The sequence below is a fragment of the Carcharodon carcharias genome, chromosome 6 (genome assembly GCF_017639515.1).
Source record: "Carcharodon carcharias isolate sCarCar2 chromosome 6, sCarCar2.pri, whole genome shotgun sequence".
Classification (NCBI taxonomy): Eukaryota; Metazoa; Chordata; class Chondrichthyes; order Lamniformes; family Lamnidae; genus Carcharodon; species Carcharodon carcharias.
In genome coordinates this window covers 81,187,765-81,210,812 of record NC_054472.1, presented here as the reverse complement: position 1 = coordinate 81,210,812, position 23,048 = coordinate 81,187,765, and the positions used below count along the sequence as shown (strand labels likewise).

The 23,048-nt window shown below is 44.7% G+C and overlaps 1 protein-coding gene across 2 annotated transcripts in view; it reads right to left on the bottom strand.

The window, feature by feature from the left end:
- The window catches only part of LOC121278725 (somatomedin-B and thrombospondin type-1 domain-containing protein), a 55,321-nt gene extending 33,303 nt beyond the window's left edge, over positions 1-22,018 (bottom strand). The window contains exon 1 of one of the 2 annotated variants that reach the window (XM_041189094.1): positions 21,469-22,018. In XM_041189094.1, coding sequence (XP_041045028.1) covers positions 21,469-21,691 — 223 coding nt within the window. In that variant the 5' untranslated portion in view covers positions 21,692-22,018. The remainder of the gene's footprint in view (positions 1-21,468) is intronic. The other variant, XM_041189092.1, reaches the window with a different exon arrangement.
- Positions 22,019-23,048: the final 1,030 nt, after the last annotated feature.

Here is a 23,048-nt window from a genome sequence, read left to right as displayed (position 1 = left end):
AATGGAAAATCGTGGGGAGCATGTGCTCAAAATCTTGATACATGCTGTTGCTGGTAACACCCACACAAGGAGCATGATTTTGTAAAACTATTCTTTGTGTTTCATCAGTAGTAATGAATTGCACAGCTTATTTGGTGAGTTTGAAAGCCCATAAGCTGGTAAATGCATGGCTGCACAGTGCATTCAACACCTTTACTGCATAGCTAGGCAGCCTTCTCAACTATCCCTTTATATTTCTAATGTCATGGATGAGTTGATAAGACAGTCAGCTTTTCAAATGTGCCTGGCATCTTGAGAATGGAGTGATGCAGAGTTGGCATTTTCAAATTGTAAATCAGTGTCTACAAAAATACTTTAGATGCAAATTTTAATTTTAAATGGAAACTAAATTCGTCAATGGAGAGTGGAGTAGTTTTGCTAAGATATTGTGGAACTTTACTCAAGTGCCAACTATTTATGATATCCTTGCCATAAAATAAAGAAAACAAATTCTCATAGAGAGTACATTGTGCTAAGACGAGTAACCAAAAGTAAATGCATCAAGCTGTAAGTGCTCATATATTTTAAGAAATCGGATTTTGGACATGATTTTAAGATTTCAATTTCTTGTGCCCCATGTAATTTGTATCTAAATTGCAGAGCAGTAATAAAGTGGGGCTCAGATTACTAATCTAAGATTTCAGTCAAGAAACGATTTTCTTGAAATCTGATGATTTGGCCCCATTTTTTAAACGCTTTAATTAAGTAATGCAAATTTACATCATATTGGAGAAGCAACAGATTTTGCCTTGATGGTCATATACTGTTCTGGCAACCTCAGCTGGGCTGTCACAAAGGGACACTGCCTTGTCTAATCCCAGCCCTTGCCATGTATTCACCATACCCTCTGACCTTCCCCTCTCTGATGCTGAACATTCTGTACTCAGCAAAGGGCTTAGTTCCATCTCTTTATGCCTTCACTTCAATCAACACCTTCTTTAGTCTTACCACTACCATTAACACTCCCTTTTTCTTGTGTCCATGGCATCTTTGTCAATTTCTCTTTAGCTCCCACCTATCCCTGACCTTCTATATTGCCTCAACTGTTCCACACGCTCTTAAACAGTATAAATTCCATCACATTTTTACTTCTCTTTACCTCTGAGGACGAGATGTGCGACTCGAAATGTTAACTCTGTTTCTCTCTCCACTGATGCTGCCTGACCTCTGAGTTTTCCAGCATTTTGTTTTTATTACAGTTATGGAAATATTGTCATCTTCACCCTGCATTACCATCAAATGTTCTGGAGTATCTCCATCAGCTAGCTCCTTTCAAAGCTATTTCTCAAATTGGTAATTCCAAATTAACTTTAGGGGACAGATTATTTTAAAAAGGCTTTTGCTCTTAAAATAGAAAAAAAAACACTATGTATCCTTAAGTGGAGAAGAAAATAATGAAACCTGAGTTGACATTTAGCAAACTTGTTAAATTTAAGAGATTCTGGAAAATTGCGAAGTGGTTAACGCTATTATTTATAGAAAGACTAAATCGCATTCTTGTGAACTATCGATTAGTAAATGTATCTAGCATTGTATGGAAAGTCTTTGAAATGATTTTGATACATCCTGTGGGGGACACTTGGAAAAAGCACAACTTGCTAACAAGTCAGCATAAATTCTGGAAAAGCAGGACACATTCAACTAGCCTGTTTAACATTTTTGAAGACATTACTTTTAATGATTTATATCATTTGATTTATATTTGGATTTTCAAATAATTTGGTGAGGTTCCACATTAGCAATTAGTGGCTTAGATGAGGAGTAATGGAATAAATGACATAGTACTGGATAAAAAAAATCAGCTTTAAACACGATACAGATGATGATCATGGTCAGGATTTTCCATGGCCGCTGGCATCGGGCGTGTTCGGTGGCATGAGCGGACAATATGGCAAGAAGGCCAAAAATTGGTTTCACAACATTGTGAAACCAGTTTGCGATTGTCCACTCAGCCCACCGATTCCCCACCATTGGACATCAGGAACCTCATTGTAATATATCAGCATATCATTATAAGGGCAGCCCGCTGGACTCATCCCGCACCCCCCGCTGGATCGTCCACCCATGTCGGTGGGAAAACATGCTGGTGCAGAACATGACTTGACAACTGTGACATGCAGAAGTTGGGACTTACTGCCAGGGCCTTGCTCACATTGCAGATGCCCGAGGAACAGAAAATGCTGGAGCCCGACAGCAGCAGGATCAAAGAGGAACGTCCATGGCATGATAGGTGGATTCTCACGGGCATGGCTCGTCTGCAAAGCAGCTCACGGAAGTTGGAAAGTCACCGTTGACACAACGGATGATGGTTGATGGGATGGGAGAGAAAGGTCTAGGATCAACTGGGAGGGGAAGAGATGTCGGGGTGAGGTTGGGAGGGGGGAATGAAAGTGTTGGGGGATTGAGGTTGGGGGGGTATGGAATATGGGATGGGGGAGGAGAGGGTAACGGGAGAAAATGGCAACTGGAAAAGTAGGTGTAAGGGGGGGTGGAAGGTGTAAAGGAAGGAGTTTGGAGGAGAGAAGGAGTCAGAAAGACAGAGGAAGTAAAGCTGGAGGAAGAAGTGAGGGTATCTGAGGGAGTCAGGAAAGGGGCTAGGAGGAAGGAGTAAGGCTGGAGGAAGAAGTGAGGCTGGAAGAAAAGGTAAGGTTGGAGGAAGGATTCGGGAGAGGGGAAGGACTAAGGGCGGCGGAAGAAGTAAGGATGGCTGAGGGAATCAGGAAGGGACAGGGGACTAAGCTGGGGTGGAGGGGAGTCTGGGGAATGGGAGGACTAAGTAGGGGGAACGGGTTCCATGGGGGATGGAGTCCAGAGGGGGGAAGGGATTCCAGGGAGGGAAGGGATCCAGAAGAGTCTGATGTCCAAATGAACGTGCAAGGGAGGGGTCTGATGGTTCCATGACTGCCTCCTGGGGAGTGAACTAAGGGTGGGCGTGGTATGATTGAATGGTGAGAATGACTGAGGGCAGAGTGAGGCAGGAGGGTGAGGGTTCAATGGTGGTGGTAGAAAGGATGGTGAGGGTGGTTGTTGGGCACATGGAGGCAGACACGGACCCTGGAGGTGGGAAGGAGGAGGTAGTGGATGTGAATGTGGATGGGGGTGGGATTTTTGGGAAGGAAGGGTACGCACACATTCTCCTGGACATCCCCGAAGGAAAAGGGTTACGGCTGGTAGGTCACTGAGGGGAGGTGGAAGGTGATGCCAGGGGGTCAACTGTGATGGGAGAAAGGAAATGGGTGACTGGCGGTGGAGTTGGTGGGGGGGAAGATGGGGGAGTGCATGAAAAACCAAATCCAGACCATGCAGTCCAAATTGAAAGTGAAACAACAGCCATGGAGGGTGAGATCAGGTATTGCATAGGAGTGTGATCATTGGGTGGGTGGAGATGCAGGTCAGCTCAGAAGGACAACTGAAAGTGAACCCCAGCAGGCAGCATTGAAAATGCTCAGGACAGCGAGATGTGTGTGATATGGGCAGGATCTATGTGCGTGGGAGAGTGCTTGCACGAGGCTCCGAAAGGTCCTGCCACACACATACTTCTCCCTCCAGAATCACTCGTTGGCCGGCTGCTCCCTTTGCGGTGACAGAGGGCGAGGTTGAGGGGCTCACAGGCACAGGGGACTCGGAGGGAAAGGACAGCCTTTGAGATTCCTGAGAGGGTGACCCAGGGGTGTCCAGCTGCCACTCCTCCTCCATTCAGGTGCCCCAGAGCCACAGCCCGACTCCTTGAGGGAAAGGAGCACCTGGAGGGATAACGAGGTGCCCCATTTCCCTCTCGTGTTGCCACTGCAGGAACTCACCCATGGCTCCCGCAGGTCTGCACACATCTCCACATTCTGCTGGACCAGGGTCTCCATTGCATCCGCCATCCTCTCCAAGGAGACCTCCATACATGCACATATGGGCACCACTTCTTTAAAGAGCAGGCCGATGCACTCCTCCAACTCGCATACCACTCTGCTGAGGGCTTCCAACAATTCTACGTGATACTCTCAAAGTAGAGGTAGGTAGTGCATGGCCTCACCGTCACCACAGACACGGTCCATGTCCTCACCAGTCAGTGCGATGCACTGTCCTCAAAGTGAGTGAGGGGCCTAATGTGGGCCACTCCACCCCTGGTCTGGGACCTCTTCCTGCTGATGTGAGCAGGATTCTCCTGTGTGGAGAGAGTGTGAACAGGACACATGGCAATGCATGTAATGTTTCTGTGGTGAGCAGAGCCATGAACTGGATGAGGACGTGAGCTCGAGAGGGTATGAGCCTGATGGAGATGTGAGGGTGTATGTGAGAGTTAGTGGTGTTGTCACTTGATATGAGATCCCTGTGGATGTGTGATGGGTTTGTGAGTGTGTGAGTTGAGAGTGATGAGAAGAGTGAGTTACCCTGGCAGAACGAATGAGATCATTCATCCTGTAGCAGCACTGGGTGGCTGTCCTCTTTTGCAGGGCATTGGCACTGACCACAGCTGCCACCACCTCTCAAGCTGGATTAGTGAGGTTGCAGCCCATCCTGTGGACAGAGTGGGGATAGAGGACATCACAGCAGGCCTCCACTGTGTCCAAAAGAGGCTCGAGGAACACATCATTGGACCTGAGGGCTGCAGTCTTTTTGCCTTTCAGGGCCATGTATTCATTACAGCAGTTGTGAGCTGAAAACACTTAGAGGTGTGTGCACAGCTGGACTTTAAATATGGTGTCTGGCATGATGAAGCGGCGAGGTGATGAATGATAGCCTGCCCGCCATGGAAATGGCGTGTTTCCTGGGAATGCATAATTAATGCAGCGGGTTTGGGATGATACAATGTGTAAACCCACCATTGCAGCCGGTGGGTTAAATGTTGTTTTACTCGCTCGCTACTGCACTTAGTGCAAATCCGGGACGATTCTGCCCCACAAATGGGAACTTCTCAATCTGGCAAGAAATTACAGCTTATGTATCTCAAAGGGATCAATTTTGGATTTTTCTAGTTTTAATTCATAATTAATGACTTAGACAAGGGTACATTAAGAAAAATATTAAATGATACCAAGTAGGTCACAGGACAAACAATAAAAAAGATACTGCTATCAGACTGAGAAGGATTTAGGTGTTTTAGGTAACTGGGTCAATAGACAATAGATGCTAGTAAATTTGGAAAAAGAATAAAATAATAGAAACGAGGAACCAAAAGAGAGAGTGTCAGTTAGATGGAATATTAGTACAGCATGCTGATCTGGAAAGTGATCTGGGGCATAATGTGATAAATCTAAGGAACTATCAGCACAGTGCTTAGCTATAGTTAACAAAGGCAAATAAGGCACTGAATTACAATGTAAGAACACAACAAATAAGAGCAGAAGTAGACCACATGGTCCGTTGAGCTTCCTATGCCATTCAAAATGATCGTGGCTGATCCTCAGCTTCAAATCCATCTCCTGCCTGCTCCCCATATCCCTTGAATACCTGAGAGACCAAAATTCAGTCTAACACAAGCCTTAAATATATTCAATGATGCAGCACCCACAACCCTTTGGGGCTGTCTGCAATTACATGGGGCAGAATCTTCACAGAATTGCACTAAGTGCAGTAGCGGGCAGGTAAAATGGAGTCCTACCTGCCGACAAAAATGGCGGGTTTTCACGCCATATCATCCCAAGCCCACCTGATTATTTATTCACTCCCACGAAACACATTGTTTCCATGGCGGGTGGGCTCTGATTCGCCCACTCGCCATCACCCAGCCGTTGCATCACACCGGCCGCCATCTTGAATGGGCAGCTGCCAGCAAAGGAAAAAAGGTTACAGCCCTCTGCTTCAATGACGCATCCCTCGAGCAACTGCTGGATGCCATGGAGGCCCGCTGGGATGTGCTCTACACCGCTCTGGTCACAGGATGGGCAACAAAGTCAGCAACCTGGCTTGGGAGGCGGTGGAAGTGGTGGTCAGCGCAAATTCCCTGCAGAGGACAGCCATCCAAAGCTGCAAAAGGATGAATGATCTCATGGTTCCAGTGTAAGTCAGACTTTTCATCACTCCCAACTCACACACCCACAAACCCATCACACATCCATAGGGCCCTCACTCACTGTCAATGCAAGGGACATCACCATTCACTCTTTCACACATATCGTCACTGTCCTCATCCCATCCACGGGACAACACACCACCCATACAGGCCAGGCATACTTAACATCTGGCCCGGCAGGAGTCCTGATACACTTTCCCCATCTCTATCCAAGCAAGACAAACTGGCACACAACAGAAGGGAAAGGTCGCAGACAGGTGGAGGGATGCTGGAGATCAAAGTTCTGATAGAATTCCAAAACAGAACCATCCAGCTGGCCGGCAATGACAAGGACCAGTCCTGTGCTGACGGTGAGGTTGGCTTTGCTCTACCAAGTGAGGATCCAGCAGTGCAACATCCATCAGATAACCATGCTGTGAGTGACGTGTCCTATTTCACAGGCCACTGCCCTGCACTAATTATCTCCCCTTGCTTTCACAGGTACATCTGCCAAACAGCCAACACAGTCCATGACCCAGGGCCTCCAATCAAGTCCCAAAGAAACTTCTGAAGAGGAATCTGAAGGCGCCCTCCCTGAAGTTCCATCACAGCGCTCACCCACACCCTCCACCAGTGCACTCCTCGTTGTAGCCTCGGGATCACAATCTAGTGAGCTTATGTCTGATCCACAGCAGGCGGAGGCAGGGACTTCCCAGGTCCCCGGCACTCAGAGGACTGCTGTAAGCCAGGAAGTTGCTGAGTCCGAGTGAGATGACAAACCTCTGGACTCGGTCATGTCACAGTTGCTGGAGCTGCAAAGGCAAGCTCGGGAATATCAGGAAGGGATGTCTGCTGCACTCCTCAGATTGCAAAGCACAATGGAGGAGTCCGTCCGGCTTCAGGCTGAGGTGATAGCACCAGCATTGCAACGCACCGAGGTCAACACTGGCAGGATGGCGGCCACCATGGAGACCTTGATCCAGGACTTTGCTCCTGCACTGCTGCACGGGCTTAACTCCATCACTGATGCCATAGTTGGCCTCCAAAAGTGTGTACGGGAGAAGGGTGCAGGGCAGCTTGATCTCACTCCAGCTAACACTTCCACGCACAGAGTTAGCCAGGGGCCCTCGGACACCCATAAAGAGGATCAACAGGTGCATGCTCCAGGGCCATCCACCCAGGTGGCTCTGGGAGTGACCGGCCCATCTGACTCCTATCTTGCTGTGACCTCCACAGCTCCAGCTTCACAGGCCAAGGAGGGTGCCACTGCCACACAGCAGGACCGCAAAAGCAGGCTGGAGCCCACCAAGTCTTGGCCCTCCAGAGGACACCCACCAAAGTCCTCACAGACAGGGTGTCACAGTCAGCAGGCTGCCCCTACCTCTCCTGTGGATGTCCAGGGAACACCAAGACATAGTTGCAGGGTTAGGAAAGTTAGGCACAGCCTGGGTACGGGTGTTGATCGCTTGCACATACTGTTCACTAATGTCAATAAACTCCCAAGAATGTCTCCCTACCTGTGGCTCCTTGTTCTGATGAGCAGTGTTCTTGTCACTCAGATGTGAAACCTTTCTGCACAAGATAAAAAGCAGGTGTCTCAGTCCAGGGCCTCTTCCCTGTGCTCTGTCCAGCCTTCAGGCTACAGTGATGATCCAGCCTCACACTCCCTGGAAGCATTACTGATGCCTGCACCTCGGCAGTGTTGGTCATTGGTGCCAGAATGTAGTGGGCAGGCACCACAGAGTTCTCTCATACTCTCTGTGTGCTCTCAGCACCTTTAAGGTGGGGCTGGTCCCAATAGCACCAGCATCTACGATCAGTGATGCTGTGCACCAGCTCCTGAAGGGCTGAGGTGTTCAAGGTAGACAGAGCATCAGATGCATCTGAAGTTTCATGGCTGTGTCTCTGAGATGGCCCTGATCATGGAGGGCAAGCGAGCTGCCCTCGTCCAGACAGGGGTCAGACATTCTCCGAGGCTATGTGAAGATCTATGGAGTGTCCTCACTGCATGTTGTCATCATCCTCCTGCGATTGAGTGACTATTAGAGCTTCCACTTCATCTCCATGACAGGAGCATTCTCACAGAGGGTATTGATGCTGCCAGAAGCCAGACTGGAGTCAAACATTCACAACTGTGATGTGAGGATCTATGGGGTCACCTCGCTGCATATCATTATCATCCTCCACAAATCTGGCAGCTGTGAGGGCCTCCTGAGTGCACCTGCCTCGTCTAGGCAGTGCGAGGACCTCATCTCCATCATTGTCACCACTGATGACCCCCTCACCCTCATTCTCATCGGTGTCCTCCTCATCAGAGGAGACGTGCAGTTCCTCCATCTCCTCCTCAGCCAACTCCTCTGCCTATTGGAGCGCCAAGTTGTAAAGGGCGCAGCAGACAACAACGATGCGTGACACTCTCTGCGGACTGTATTGCAGGGCTCTACCAGACCAGTCCAGGCACTGGAACCGCATCTGCAGCATCCCGATGGTCTGTTCCACCAAGTTGTGAGCTGCAGCATGAGCCTCATTATAGTGTCGCTCTGCTGCATTCTGAGGCTGCTGCATGGGGGTCATCAGCTACGTCCTCTGCCGGTAGCCCTGGTCCCTGAGGAGCCAACCCTGCAGCCTCTGTGGATCCTGGAAGACTGAGTGATTCAGGACGTAGGCGTAGTGTACACTCTCTGGAAACCGGTTGCACACCTGCAGGATGCGTTTCTGATGGTCACATACCAGCTGCACATTCAGTGAGTGGAAGCCCTTGTGGCTGATGAGGTTCACTGAGTGCAGCGACGGAGAACTGAGCGCCACATGAGTGCAGTCAATCACACCCTGCACCTATGGGAATCCTGAGGTCAGGGCAAACCCAATGGCCCTTGCATCCTGGCTGTCTCGGTCCTGGACGAAATGCACAAAGTTGTGTGCCATGGAGAAGATGGCATCCGTGACCTCATGGATGTATTTGTGGGTGGCAGATTGTGAAATTCCACAGAGGTCACCTGTGGAGCCCTGAAAGGTGCCACCGGCATAGAAATTGAGTGCCATGGTCACTTTCACAGCCACTGGCAGTGAATGCCCTCCATGTCCCCTTGGCGCCAAGTCCTGCAGTAAGTGGCAGATGTGAGCCACCAGGTCCCTAAACATGCGCAGTCATCAGTAACACTGGTCCTCAGTCATCTGCAGGAATGTCAGGCGGTGTCAATAGACCCTGGGTGTCGCTAGGCACCGACCAGCCATGGCTCACTGTCACTCCTGGGGATTGTGTGCGGAAGCCCCTGCTGCCCCTTCTTCATGAGGCTGCTGCTCCTGCCTTTGCACAGCCAGGAGCCTCAGTCACTCTCTCTCCTCCGTCTCCTACAGTCTCTGTAGGCCATCAGGCATATAGCTGGGTCACTAGGATCCATGATCCTGACATGGTCCTCCTGCAGAATGAAAGAGAGAGACATGGTTATCATAGCTGTAATTAGCACCTTTCCTAGCCCTGTGTGACTGACCCTTAGCTTCCTGGAGAGGGATGGTCACCCCTCAGATGGTCAGAGATGAGTGCGCTGCATGGCTGCCCTGTCAACCTGCGACATAGGGGACACTGGTCCAAACCAGGATGCTGAGATTGCAAGGGGATGTGAGCACCTCCAGCAGTGACTGCTACATGGCCAACATTGCTGAGGAGTTTGTACAATGTGTGCAGTCCAACTGCTCCACAGTCAAATAAAATGGGGGCGGGTTCGAAGTCTGTGCCAGAGGGGGGTGAGGCGGGGGGTGGGGTAAGGTATGGAGCACTTGTTGGCCCTTTGGTGCCCTCGCGTTGCTTGTATGGGCAGGCAGGCTAGGAGCCTGACCCCGATTATATCACTGTGGCTGCAACTGATTCATCTCAGTTGCTGAGGCATGATCATTTTAAACAGGTGTCCCTAATGCATGGCCACTTCCCTCACTTACCCTGACCACCACCCCGCAACCTCGATTGCCTGTACGCGGGACACAGCACTAGGTCAGCACTTGATCCGCCCTCCCCACCGACAACGGTCGCCTCCGAGGCTTGCCTCAGGAACAGTCCTGCCCCCACCCTCATCAGTCGCCTTTGAGGCTGGCCAGCACTTGCCCCTGGACACCACAAACTGCACCCCCCCCCGTCCCTCTGCAGCTGCCTCCGAGGCTGGCCAGCACTTGCCCCAGGCACCGTCCCCTCAGCAGTCACCTCTGGAGCCAGGCATCAGTTACACCCCGCACCCCCCACCCCACCCAGGCGCCTCTGAGGCCTGTAAACAACAGGTGAGCTGTGGAGAACACTGCTGCTCACTCACCTCAGTTCCCTCAAAGTGAAGGCTGCCAAATGCACGTCGTTTGCGTGCTGTTGTGAAACACATCTGCAGATACGGCAGGGTTCCAAGAGCCTGGCGGGATGGCCTTTTAATTATTTGCTGATGTATTACAATTAGCTCCCCGCTGACCGATGGTGGGAAACGTGGCCAACCGTTGGCGGGTTGAGCGGACAATCGTGACCTGCCTTCACGCTGTCTTGAAGTGGGTCCCATCATATTTCCCACCACGCCACCTATCATGCCCACCGCCAACAAGCTCAGAAAATTCCACCCATAGTTCCTTCCTGCAACTTGAACAAGTTTTAAGGTAAATTGTTGCAGCCACAGGCACCAGCAAAACAAACAGATTTTTAGTGTAGAATTTCTCCAGAAACGCTAGTGGATTATAGTTTGTGCAGATCACAGTCTCCGACATTTCCAGATATGTACATTTCAAACTGTTGCAAAGCCAAAACAAGGCTTAATGCTTTATTACTGTGGAGTTCTTTCATTGAAAATTTTCTAGAAATATAACTAACTGGATGCTTTATGTTAGCATCATGATCTTGTAACAATACGGTTCTCACGCCCACATTGCTGGCATCATTTGCTATTTTGAATGGTTTGTGGAAACTTGGTGCAGCCAACACAGGCTCATTTATCAAGACAGCCTTTAATCTCTCAAACACTGACCGACAAGAGTCTGCCCTGTCATATTTGGCTTTCCTCTTCTATAATTTTGTTAACAGAATGGTTACTGTGCTAAAATTCGGGTTAAACTTCCTGTAAAATCCACACATTCTAAGGAAACGCACTATCTCTTGTTTGGTTTTAGGAACAGGGAAATCCACAATATTTTTAACTGTAGCTTCCCTGATACATTCCCCTATGACATGACCCAAATAAGTAACCTTGGCCATGGCAAGTTCAATTTTTTACCAAATTTATCACTAAGTCAGCTTTTTGTAGTCTCTTGAATAATTCACTGAGAAATTTCATATGGTCTTTCCAAGAGTTACTATTGACCAATAAATCATCAATGTAGACAACTGAATAAGGTCCACTATATTTAGCCTTCAGTTGATCATCCTGCATAGGTAACAGAAACAATGCCTTAACCCCAGGTTTAGAAGTGCATTCTTTAGCTGTCTTACTTGGTTGTTTTTTCATTACCTGTTCAGAAACCTTAATGTGTTTTCAAACAACCGTACATGCTTTTGAGTGTCTGTCTTGGAATTTGGATGCATAATCTAAAAGAGAAATTTCCTCTTTCTGATCCATCAATTTATTTTTAATAAATTTAAGTGGTACTCTTACTTCATGTGAGAATAACTCAAAGGGACTGAAATCTGTTGACTTAATAGGTGCATCCCTAATTGCAAAACAATAAAAATGAAATTCCTCTATCCCAATCCGCTGGATATTCAAGGCAATAAGCTTTGATCATCATTTTTAAGGTTTGATGGCATCCTTCTAAATCCTCTTGCAACTATGGGTGATATGCATTTATTGAAGTTGCTTTATTCTTAAACTGCATATAGTTTCCTGGGATATATGTGACATAAAATTTGACCCTTGGCCAGATTGAATCTCTTTGGGCAATCCATTGATAGTGAAAAACTGAATTAACCCTTCACTTACCACCTTTCCAGTAATCTTTCTTAAGGGAATGTTCTCTGGGAACTTTGTAGACAAATCCTCTCTCTCTCTCTTCAGGTACAATTCCCTAAGAAGGAATTGGAAACCATGGGCCTCCATGTTAATCTTGCCCTGGAAGCATGGATCATCTTCGTTGATGGTATATTCATCCAGTTTGAGAGGCTCTTTAGAAAGGTTGTTTTTTGTCTACCTCAATCTCTTTTACCATGGAGCTTTCCCATCAGCATCAATCTTTTTAAGTCATGATTTCTTATTACATGCCCAAGAAATTCCAACTCTTCCTGATCTTGGTCACCAGAGTTCTTTTGGCCTCAGATTTTGCTAGCACCTCTTCATCGGTAGTGTGACTTGTCCAAGATATCTTCATTATTCACCTCAAAACCTACAACTCTGCAGCCTCAATTCTTCTCTGCATTGCTTCACTGATTGTCCAACACTTGCTTCTGTTTGTCAAAATTGGTGTGATATTGCATTCCAGGATTCTCAGCTTTGTTTTTGTGCTTAATTTTGAGTTGATCATAATCTTTTTAAGCTTTTGAAATGCATCTTTGGCCATTCCAACTCTTGGTCTTATTTCTTGGTCTCATTTTCCATTGATGTTAATATGCCTCCTAGGTAACAAAATTTGTCTATCTATGTGACCTTTTCATTCTTCACTGTGATCTTACATTCTGGAATGATTTTCCTTTTGGACACTACTTGACATATTTATTTTCCTACAATTTATGCTCGGCCCTTCTTTTCATTTTCACTCACTACTTTATCCAAAATCTTTTGCATTTCTCTTCAGAGTCAGCAAAAAGAACAGTGTCATCGGCATATCTTATATTATTGAAGCTGTAACCTCCAAATCCATGATAGTTTAAAGATATTGATATTCTGTTTTAGTTTATGTAAGGGTTCCACACAATCCACTGGAACCCTACTAAACAGCTCATTGAAAGCAAGTATAGGGATCAATGGAGCTAGTTTAACTGATGGCTGGGATTTTCCAACCATTTGACATCTGTGACATGTCTTGTAGAATTCAACTACGTCCCTGTGGAATCCCAATCAGTAAAAATTGCTTTAGCCTGAATCTTTCTTATTCCTAAATTACCTGCCATCGAAATCTCATGTGCAATCCTTAAAATTTCCTGGTGATAACAAGGAGAGACAACAATTTCACAGGATCACAGAATTGTTACAGTACAGAAGGAGGCCATTCAATCTGTCATGTCAGTGCCGTCTCTCCGAATGAGCAATTCATCTAATTTGATGGACTAATGTTCATTCCTCATCTGCTGGTCTTGCAGGAACTCCCTATTTCCTCATTAATATATCATTATTAGGTAATAACATTCAGGAACCTTTTCTGATTCTTCCTCGGCATACACTGCCTGAGATAATCTCCACAAACTAGGAGCTACCTGCTCAGACTAAACTAAAGAAGATTGACTAAACAAGTCAACCTGGTTCTATTCAAGTTTTTTATCCTCATCCAACTTCCCGAAAAAAGTCCTAATCGAATACCTGAATGATCCTCCGTCTCAGTTGATTTTACTTCATCCTGTCTCACCTTATGAGCCTGAGACCTCATTACTACATAATCTGGGAACAAACCTGAATATTCCTCCTGCAAAACCTCAGTTTCTCTCATTTCAACTGGCTCGCTTTAAACTCTTGGAGATGCTAATATCATATCACCTGCCAAATCATTTTCTAATAAAAAATCTACCCCCTAATAGGCAAACTACGAACAATCTGCTTGATTGGCACCCCATCCACCACTATAAACATCACCCTCTCCGCCACAGTCGCACAATGGCAACACGGTGTACCATCTACAAGATGCACTGCAGCAACTCACCAAGATTCCTTTGACAGCACCTTTCAAACCCATAACCTCTACCACCTAGAAGGACAAGGACAGCAGATGCATGGGAACACTGCCACTTGCATATTCTCCTCCAAGCCACACACCATACCTTACTGTCATTGGGTCAAAAGCTTGGAACTCCCTCCCTAACAGCATTGCGGATGTACCTACACCACATTGACTGCAGTGGTTCAAGAAGGCAGCTCACCAACACCTTCTCAAGGGCAATTAGGAATGGGCAATAAATGCTGGCCTTGCCAATGGTGCCCATATCCTGTGAACAAGTAAATTTTAAAAATTCCTACAGTGAAAACTCTGTATTAAGTCACTTTGAAACTTAACTTTACATAAAAGGGAACAGGTTCATTCCTCACATGAATACTCTCTATCAGTACCTTTTCTTTCACCAGACTACCCGGATGTCAAAAGCAAAATACTGCGGATGTGAAAATCAGAAATAAAAACATAAGATACTGGAAAAACTCAGCAGGTCTGGCAGCATCTATGGGGAGAGAAACGTTTGAGTTCATATGACTTATTCAGAGCTAAAGAGTCTGTATGGCTCTTCTTCAGAGCTTCTTTTTAGCTCTGAAGAAATCATATGGACTCAAAATGTTAATTCTGTTTCTCTCTCCACAGATGCTGCCAGATCTGCTGAGTTTTCCAGCATTTTCTGTTTTTATATCTGGAAGACAATTGTATCAATGACTGCAATGATCCAATATCTATCAAAATATTAATTTGTTTACTTATTTTATTAGAGTAAAGGGATACTTCTCTCTTGGAAAGAAAACCTTTATAACATTCAGTAACCTGACTCACTTCAATACATAAGGAAGAATCTCCCTGACTAGCCTGAGCAATTCCGTCACTATAGTAGGTTCTGAGGGATTACTTTGCTGCTATCTAATTGCTATGATTTTATTATTTGTTTTTTACTGATACAGTCTTTTCTGAAGACTCCTTAGACATTCCTACTATTGCAACTGTTTTTCCTTTACACTTCCAACAGTTTGCTTTTCCATGCCCCAGCTTACCATAATGAAAATATACGGATTTCTTTACCTTACTTTAATCTGTGATATTACCATCTTTATTAAGCATAACAGCCTCAGTCTGTCCCTTAAAGCCAGAACCTTTTCCAAATTCCTGATTCCTCTAGCTTGCTTGTATGTTCATAAATGGAGCCTTAATGCCCCCTAGTTGTCCATGCGAGATGTCATATCCATTGGCTAGAACTGCAGCTTCCCTTATTTTAGAAAATTTCCAGTCCTCCAAATGAGACTTAACAGCTACTGAAATGTTGTTCCCAAATTCTTCTAGGGTCATGTTCTGCCTCACATTTTTAAAAGTCTCAGCTAATTTCACTGAACGATACCACCGGTCCCATAACAGCTCTTTCTCTTGAGCATGTTCCACAAATGTCTGGTTCAGTTTCTTCTCGAGAGCTCAAAATCTTAATTGATACATCTTAGGAACCAGCTCACAGATGTCAAGTACCGCATTTTTAACTGTCTCTAATCTGAAGATTACTCTTCCGAAAGACCTGAATACATCCATTGCCTTACCCACCAAAACACTTTGCAAAATAAGAGTCCTTGTGTTCTGTGGCAACCCTAGCTTTTTTGCCCTTTTCTTAAATGAGTTAAAATATCTCTCAACTCTGTCCTCAGTGAATTTAGACACTAGGCAAAGATTGATTGTTAAATCAAAACTCAAAAATCAAAAGTTTTTTAAGTTCCATTTGCTGTGGTCTTTCCTCCCTTGATGTCTTTTCTCTATATTTTTTGAGTTCAATTTCAAACTTCTGCATTTCTTTCTTTTTCTATTTCTTCCAATTCAAGATACTTCATCTGCAATGAAATCTTAACTAACTCAAGCTGTGATTTATCTGGATTAACCTTTCCTTCTTCAAATTCCAAATTTTGTGCCCCAGCTTTTATCTCTACTTTCAACTTTCCTGCTAATTCTATTAACCTAACCCTGGTTAATTGTTGCAAATCACTCGGGGATAAATCTTCCCTCTCCAGAAAAGTCTTTGCCACTGGCAAAGCCATTCTGCTGTTCACTTTATATAGTAAAATTCGCCATGAAGCCCTGTTAGTTTACACCACAGCCAATATCCCAGCTCACCCATCACAATCTGTTAATTTGCAATCCCACTACAGACCCCTATTGTTGTGATCTTGGTAGAGACCAGTAACATACTTAACTGTTTTTAGAATCTGAAACCCCAGGTATTTAGTAAAAGAATGAAACCATAAAGCAGCAGAATTTTACTACACCAAGATCAAGGAACATGTATCCTAATTCCACTCTATTTTAAATCGGCTGTTACATCAAAGATATTAAAGGTACAAAAAACTCAGTTATTCATAACCTAAGCCATACACCTTAAATTCACTTACCTGCTACACCCATTGGGCTTACATACCAAAACTCAAGTTAGATACTTAGCAAAAACTGGAAGGTTAACTGATCCTGAGTATTGCTTTGAAGATTTGTACAAGGGTTGAGATTTCTTGGGCCTTCCACTTACTTCTGGCAAGGTTATCTCTTCAAATCTCCTCCAGCCATCCTCTGGTTGCAAACTCCCATTCAACACAGGCGTCTTTAGTATCTTAAGCGTAGCCATCTAGGGTCAGAATTCTCCTCTTTCTAATATTCTTTAACTTTAGAGTCTTGCATCAAAAACTAGCTCACTCTCTCTCCTCAGCTTTGCTATACCAGGAGTCCAAATTACGGACCCAGATCTTGCAGTAAGTGTCAATGCTGCACGTATTGCTGCTGTCCATGAAGATTCCTGTGACACAAATTGCATTATTTCAGCCGGGATCAGAATTCCCAACTGAAATCTGATCCCGGCTGAAGGAGCAATGGGTCAGCATAGCTATGCCCATGGAAGACTGATGCAATGGACACACCACCATTTTATGGCATTAGCTGCCTTATTCAGTTAAGTTTTTAAAAGGTCTCACGTCTTCCCGTTGGTTAGCGCATGAGTGAGTGGGTGAGTGGGCAACCGGGTGAGGTGTTGGGCAGCCGGGTGAAAGGATGAGCAGCCATGCGGGAGGTTGGGCGGTCAACTGGATGAGAGGTTGAGTGGCTGGGTGGCCAGGAGTTTGGGCAAGCAGGCAAGATGTAGGTTGATAGGGTGGGTGAGAGGGTGGGTAAGAGGGTAGGTGAGTGAGAAATGGGTGAGTGAAAGGATGGGTGACTGAGTGAGCAAGTGAGTGAGTGAGAGTGGGTGAGTGAGTGGTTGGGTCCGATTGGGGGTTGTGATGGGGGAGTCAGATTGGATTAGGGAAATAGTCGGTTCTGGTTTATGAGATGGTGGTGGGAGAGAGAATCGGGTCAGTTGGTTGGATAGTTGGGTCAGGTTGGGTTGTGTTTTCAGGGATAGTCGGTTTGGGCTGGGGGTCGTGATGGGAGAAAGAGTTGAGTTGGGTGGGTTTGGGGGCTGGAGGTGGGAGACAGTGTTGGACTGGGTAGGGGTGGTTGGTGGAAGAGAGGGTCAAGTGGGGTTGCGTCGGATCAGGGAGCAATTAGGTCAGAGGGGATGATTTGTGAGGAGTCTCAATTATGGTGCATTGTTCTGTTACCCTGGCTAATCACAGAGTTAGACCAGGTGCTAAACAGTGAAACATTTCCAGGTAAGTTTCTAGGTAAGTCGCAAGTATCTGGCCCAAGTCTCTGACACTGAGCTCAGAGTCAGAGACATTTGCAGAATGTTCAGGGTAGCAGAAATGAGCCCATTAGAAACTCCCCAACCAATTCCAGCGCATTTGTTGCACCAGGGTTACCGCAGGTTCCTGAAAGCTGGGTGGGAGGGTGAGCTGTGAGGAGGATGCAGAGATGCTTCAGTGTGATTTGGACAAGCTGAGTGAGTGGGCAAATGCATGGCAGATGCTGTATACTGTGGATAAATGTGAAGTTATCCATTTTGGTAGCAAAAACAGGAAGGCAGATTATTATCTGAATGGCTATAAATTGAGAGAGGGAAATGTGCAACAAGACTTGGGTGTCCTTGTACACCAGTCGCTGAAGGTAAGCATGCAGGTGCAGCAGGCGGTAAAGAAGGCAAATGCTATGTTGGCCTTCATAGCCAGAGGATTCGAGTACAGGAACAGGGATGTCTTGCTGCAATTATACAAGGCCTTGGTGAGACTACACCCGGAATATTGTGAGCAGTTTTAGTCTACTTATTTGAGGAAGGATGTACTTGCTATAGAGGGAGTGCAGCGAAGGTTTACCTGACTGATTCCTGGGATAGTGGGACTGACATATGAGGAGAGACTGAGTCAATTAGGATTATATTCGCTGGAGTTCAGAAGAATGAGGCGGGATCTCATAGAAACGTTTAAATTCTAACAGGACTAGACAGGGTAGATGCAGGATGTTCCCGATACTGAGGGAATCCAGAACCAGGGGTCACAGTCTGAGGATATGGGGTAGACCATTTAGGGCTGAGGTGAGGAGTAATTTCTTCACCCAGGGAGTGGTGAGCCTGTGGAATTCGTTACCACAGAAAGTAGTTGAGGCCAAAACATTGTATGCTTTCAAGAAGGAGTTATAGATATAGCTCTTGGGGTGAAAGGGATCAAAGGGTACGGGGAGAAAGTGGGTGCAGGCAATTAAGTTGGATGAGCAGCCATGATCATAATGAATGGCGGAGCAGGCTTGAAGGGCTGAATGGCCTACTCCTGCTCCTATTTTCTATGGTTCTACATGCATCTCCCAACATAAGTGTCGATTTCAACAATGCTGGTACCAGAAGATTTGGTCCACTATTAGCTTTGGTCCACTATTAGCTTTCAGTTAACAAAATTTTTTAACTCTTTTAGCCAACATACCAGATTTCAACTGAATCCTTCATGAAAGAGATGTTTCCTTTACTCCAGTTTGTTTTAAACCCTAAAATTAAACTGCTTGAACACAGAACCCATGCCCTATAACCAACTTATTTTTTGTCTCTATTGTGTATCTCTCTGGAAACCTGGTCACATATCATTTACCAGAATCCAGGTGCTTTACCAGAAATCTGATCCTAAGAAAACTTAGTTCTTGAAGGGTCTATCATGCCAAGATAATGAATAATTTTTCCTCCAAAATACATGGGCCATCTCAAGCCAAAACCCTGTACAATTGTTGAAGACTTCTTTATTTTTGTATCACAATCCCTTTGTAATAAAGGCCCCTTCTATGGACACTGGTCATAGGTAAAACTGATCACACCAGAGATCAATGTTGAGAGATTTTGTCGGTTATGCTGATTCAGGCAAGCTCTTCAAATTGCATTCATTTTCTTAGGGATAATGGCACTACTAGGCACCTTGTAAAAGTTGCTTCATATCATATTTATTTAATTATTCAATTTACTAAGAAGCTGGCTAGTCTAAAAGCCATTTAATTGTTCCATTGCTGTAAAGTCATTTTCAATGCTTTCTGGTTACTCCCATGTGAAGCACTGAACATGTTTATTCAAAACCTTATTTTTGTCGACAAACCCATTTTTCAGCTACATTAATAATGCTGTTCCAAAACCCACTTTCAACTGTATTGATATAACTGGGCTTAACTGATTACCGCTCTTAAATACATCAAGAAATACTATTTAATAGAAAAAAATATCAAAAAATGTTTCATTATGTTGTCTAAATTGCTGATTCATGGAAGATTTGTTTGTTACTGTGCAAATAAATTTTAGCAGAACCTTGAACTGTAATCCTGATTGCATCCAAAGCAAAAACTACGCCACCCTCTTTATACAATCTGTCTGGAACTATAATTCTATTGCCAAGGAGAAAATTCTTTGCATATGGGGTTTACACATGCTCAGAGTTTCTTTCACAACTATTAAAATTTAAATATTGAAAATGTAAGCATCTCCAAAGTTTTTTTTAGCTCAAAATAAGCTTTAAAAGTCTTCAGAAAGTCCAATGGCTCTTACACTCCATTTGGCTTTAAATCAAAATGGTTATGTGATTACTCCCTCCAGGGAGTCTAAAGCCACAATCAGATCAGGACTTCACTCTGGATTTATACTACAACTATAAGATTGGTGTGAAGGGTGCTTTCCAGTGATACTTAAGTTGCAAATGTAAATGTAATCCAAATAAATGTGGACATTTTTGTTAAATGTTTTTGACACAAGTAAAGCAATGAAGAGAGTAGCCAGAAGAGGGTGATAGATATAACAGAAATCTCAGTCAAAGCAAGGGTGAGTCCTCCCCTCTTTCCAGGTAAAGATGCCATTGTAAGGAGACAATTTTCCAGTTATTACATTCTTCAATAATTGTAACGCCAGGGTTTACTTATGAATTATATCGCTAACATTACTACCATAGCCATTATTTTGAGTAATGCTTGACACCAATTTTCACACCTTCCAATGAACAATAATCATTTTAATTAATGCAGTAATTTACAAACTGTGACCTTTCTTAAATCAAAAACAGACTTAACACCTCTCTTCAATTTTCAATTGTCTTCCTAAAAATGGAAATGAAACACTGTTTAGAAACTAACTTGGATAGTTACTACAAATGGTACTGGTAATTATAGATTAAAAGGAAAAATTTAAAATATAATCTGTCAAATTAACATAGATAGTTTCAAACTATTTTCATTTTAAAATGTTTATGGATTTTTTTATTTGAAGCGTTGAAACTTATCATAAAAAGTCTTTAAAAAGCCTGAAATTTCAGGCATTTGTAAGTTTTCTGTGACAAGTTTCAATGAGTCAATTAAAAAACTCAAGTTAAAATTCAGTTTTTTCAACTGAAAATAGCTCAAAACCATCTATATAATTTGAAGGATGATACATTCTTTAAAATCTATTCGAAATGGATAGTTGTCCTTCTAATGATCGTATCCGATTAAAACAAAAAAACTGCGGATGCTGGAAATCCAGAACAAAAACAGAATTACCTGGAAAAACTCAGCAGGTCTGGCAGCATCGGCGGAGAAGAAAAGAGTTGACGTTTCGAGTCCTCATGAGGACTTCTCCGCCGATGCTGCCAGACCTGCTGAGTTTTTCCAGGTAATTCTGTTTTTGTATCCGATTAAATAGCTGGTCGTGTTTACAAATGGATGACCAGAGCGGGCCTCACGTCTTACTGACTAACACAGCAGCCCAGTGTCATCACTCCATGTTCTCCACACAAGTCACCCAAACTGACATTATCACCAGCAATGCGAGGTGTTCTGCACCGTACCATAAAATCACCACTGGACAGTCAGCTTATATTTCCTCCAGGATCCCGCTTTTTAAAACTAATTTACTAACTCGTGCCTGAAAGTTGAACTAGGAACACATTTAAGTCAAGCAATTTTGTCTGCTTCAGATTGTAATAAAAACTAACTTCTGTAAGCTTGCAAAATAACTTTACATGCTGATATATTTTACACTAATTAAAAATAGAAAAAAGTGCATTAATTTATTGTAATTGTGAAAGCAAAATATTGCTCCACTCGATGTTTCAACCCGCTCTTTCATACGTAAGTGAATGAACTAACCGCGCTGACCTACCTCCGTACAATTATAAACCGAGAAACAACTGCCCGCACTCAGCGGAAGGAACACACTACTGAAACCGCTTTGATTGTGGCGTGCCGAGCTCCCCCTTTACCTGGACATGTCTGGATGTAATCGTAACAGCAGTCCCCAGTACTTTTACATGCTTCGTCGCAGTAGCAAGTCCCGTAAACCCGGTCCATTCTCCAGCCTGTGCTACTGCATCTGTGGTCTCTGCCGTTACAACATTTGTGAGATTCGGAGCATCCCGCTTCAGCATTATCCGAAAGCCACAGCAATCCGGCCAAGAGAAGCAAACTCACCCGTAAACTCCCCATCGTAATTCTAGCACCGCAACCGCAGCTACTGCAGCTGCTGACGGCTTCTACTTCCAATATTACAGAGGCGACACTGTAATACTGAAGTGGGTTTTTTCTCTAACAATCGAAAATAATTTCAAAGATAATATTCTTTTAACCTAAAAAAAAGTTTCCAGGTGGAGTGGGTGCTTTTTCTTCACAAAAGCGACTCCAGGAAAACCTCGCCAGGGCTGATCTTTACCCACAAGAAACTAAATCCAAGTTTAAGAAATCTTGATCTTGTCCAGTCTGTAATAAAACGTGCAGAAGAATGATCGTCCCTATGTCGGAGGCTGAAATAGACTGAGGTCGTCATGTGATGATTTGCTGTGACTTGTTTCCAATGATGCCAGTGCAGCGAGGAGAAAGTTCACTCACAAGTCTTTCTCCAGTGAGTCAGAGCGGCCAATTCGCGTGTGCCTCTAATGCCATTCTCACACTGCCCAAAGGAATGTGAACATTTGGTTCCAAGCCACATAAAAGAGCCTAGTGTGTGGGGACTGGCTCGGCTTTCTCGCATCAAATTCTTTTTCCTATCAATGGGGTCTTTAAAGACGGCCCGGGCATATTTTATAGGATGTTAATAATTAATACATTTGCATTATTACACGTAACGTTGGAATAATTATGGATGAATCAGTCACCTATGGTTCGAATCAAACCCTATTAACTCGACATACATTCATATTTTATATAATTAATTGGAAAGATAAAATATTTTAAACACTATGTTTTAATCCCCATTCGGAAAATTGGAGCTGCGCAAACCGGTAGTGAAGGTGCTCCCGCGCCAGGGCACAGGTTATTCCTCCATTTGCCTAGGCTCCATGTGTGAGGAGCCAGGCCTCTAAGATGGCTGGTTGCCAACCACTATTTCAGGCCAGGCAGCTGTATTTAAAAAGGAGGGTGGGGGAGGGATTTTTCCCCTATTAAGAGGTATCATAGGACCTCATAAAGTATAGGTCTCAGGATGGGCAGTCACACAGAAAGGCTTGGAGATCCCATTACAGGTGAAGCAGATGGAGGAGGATGGCTCTTTTACAAGCCATGGGCCAGTAAAATTGGGGGTGAGAAATTGGCAATGCAGTTCAATGCTGTCTTTAGGGAATGCTGTCTTTTTGGACATTTGTGGAACTGTCAAGTTAAGTGTACTCTCCTTTTAAACTTGCTGCTTCTTCCTTCTCCATGGAAAGTGTGGCATAGAGGATTGTGTGTTTCCCTATCTCCTCAGGGATATAGGACGAGACCCACATGCTTCCTTTTCACAACACTCTTGCATGCGATACAAGGTGCAGGGCACATTTGCAACGGGGCACCATGCTGGTGTCTCACTGCA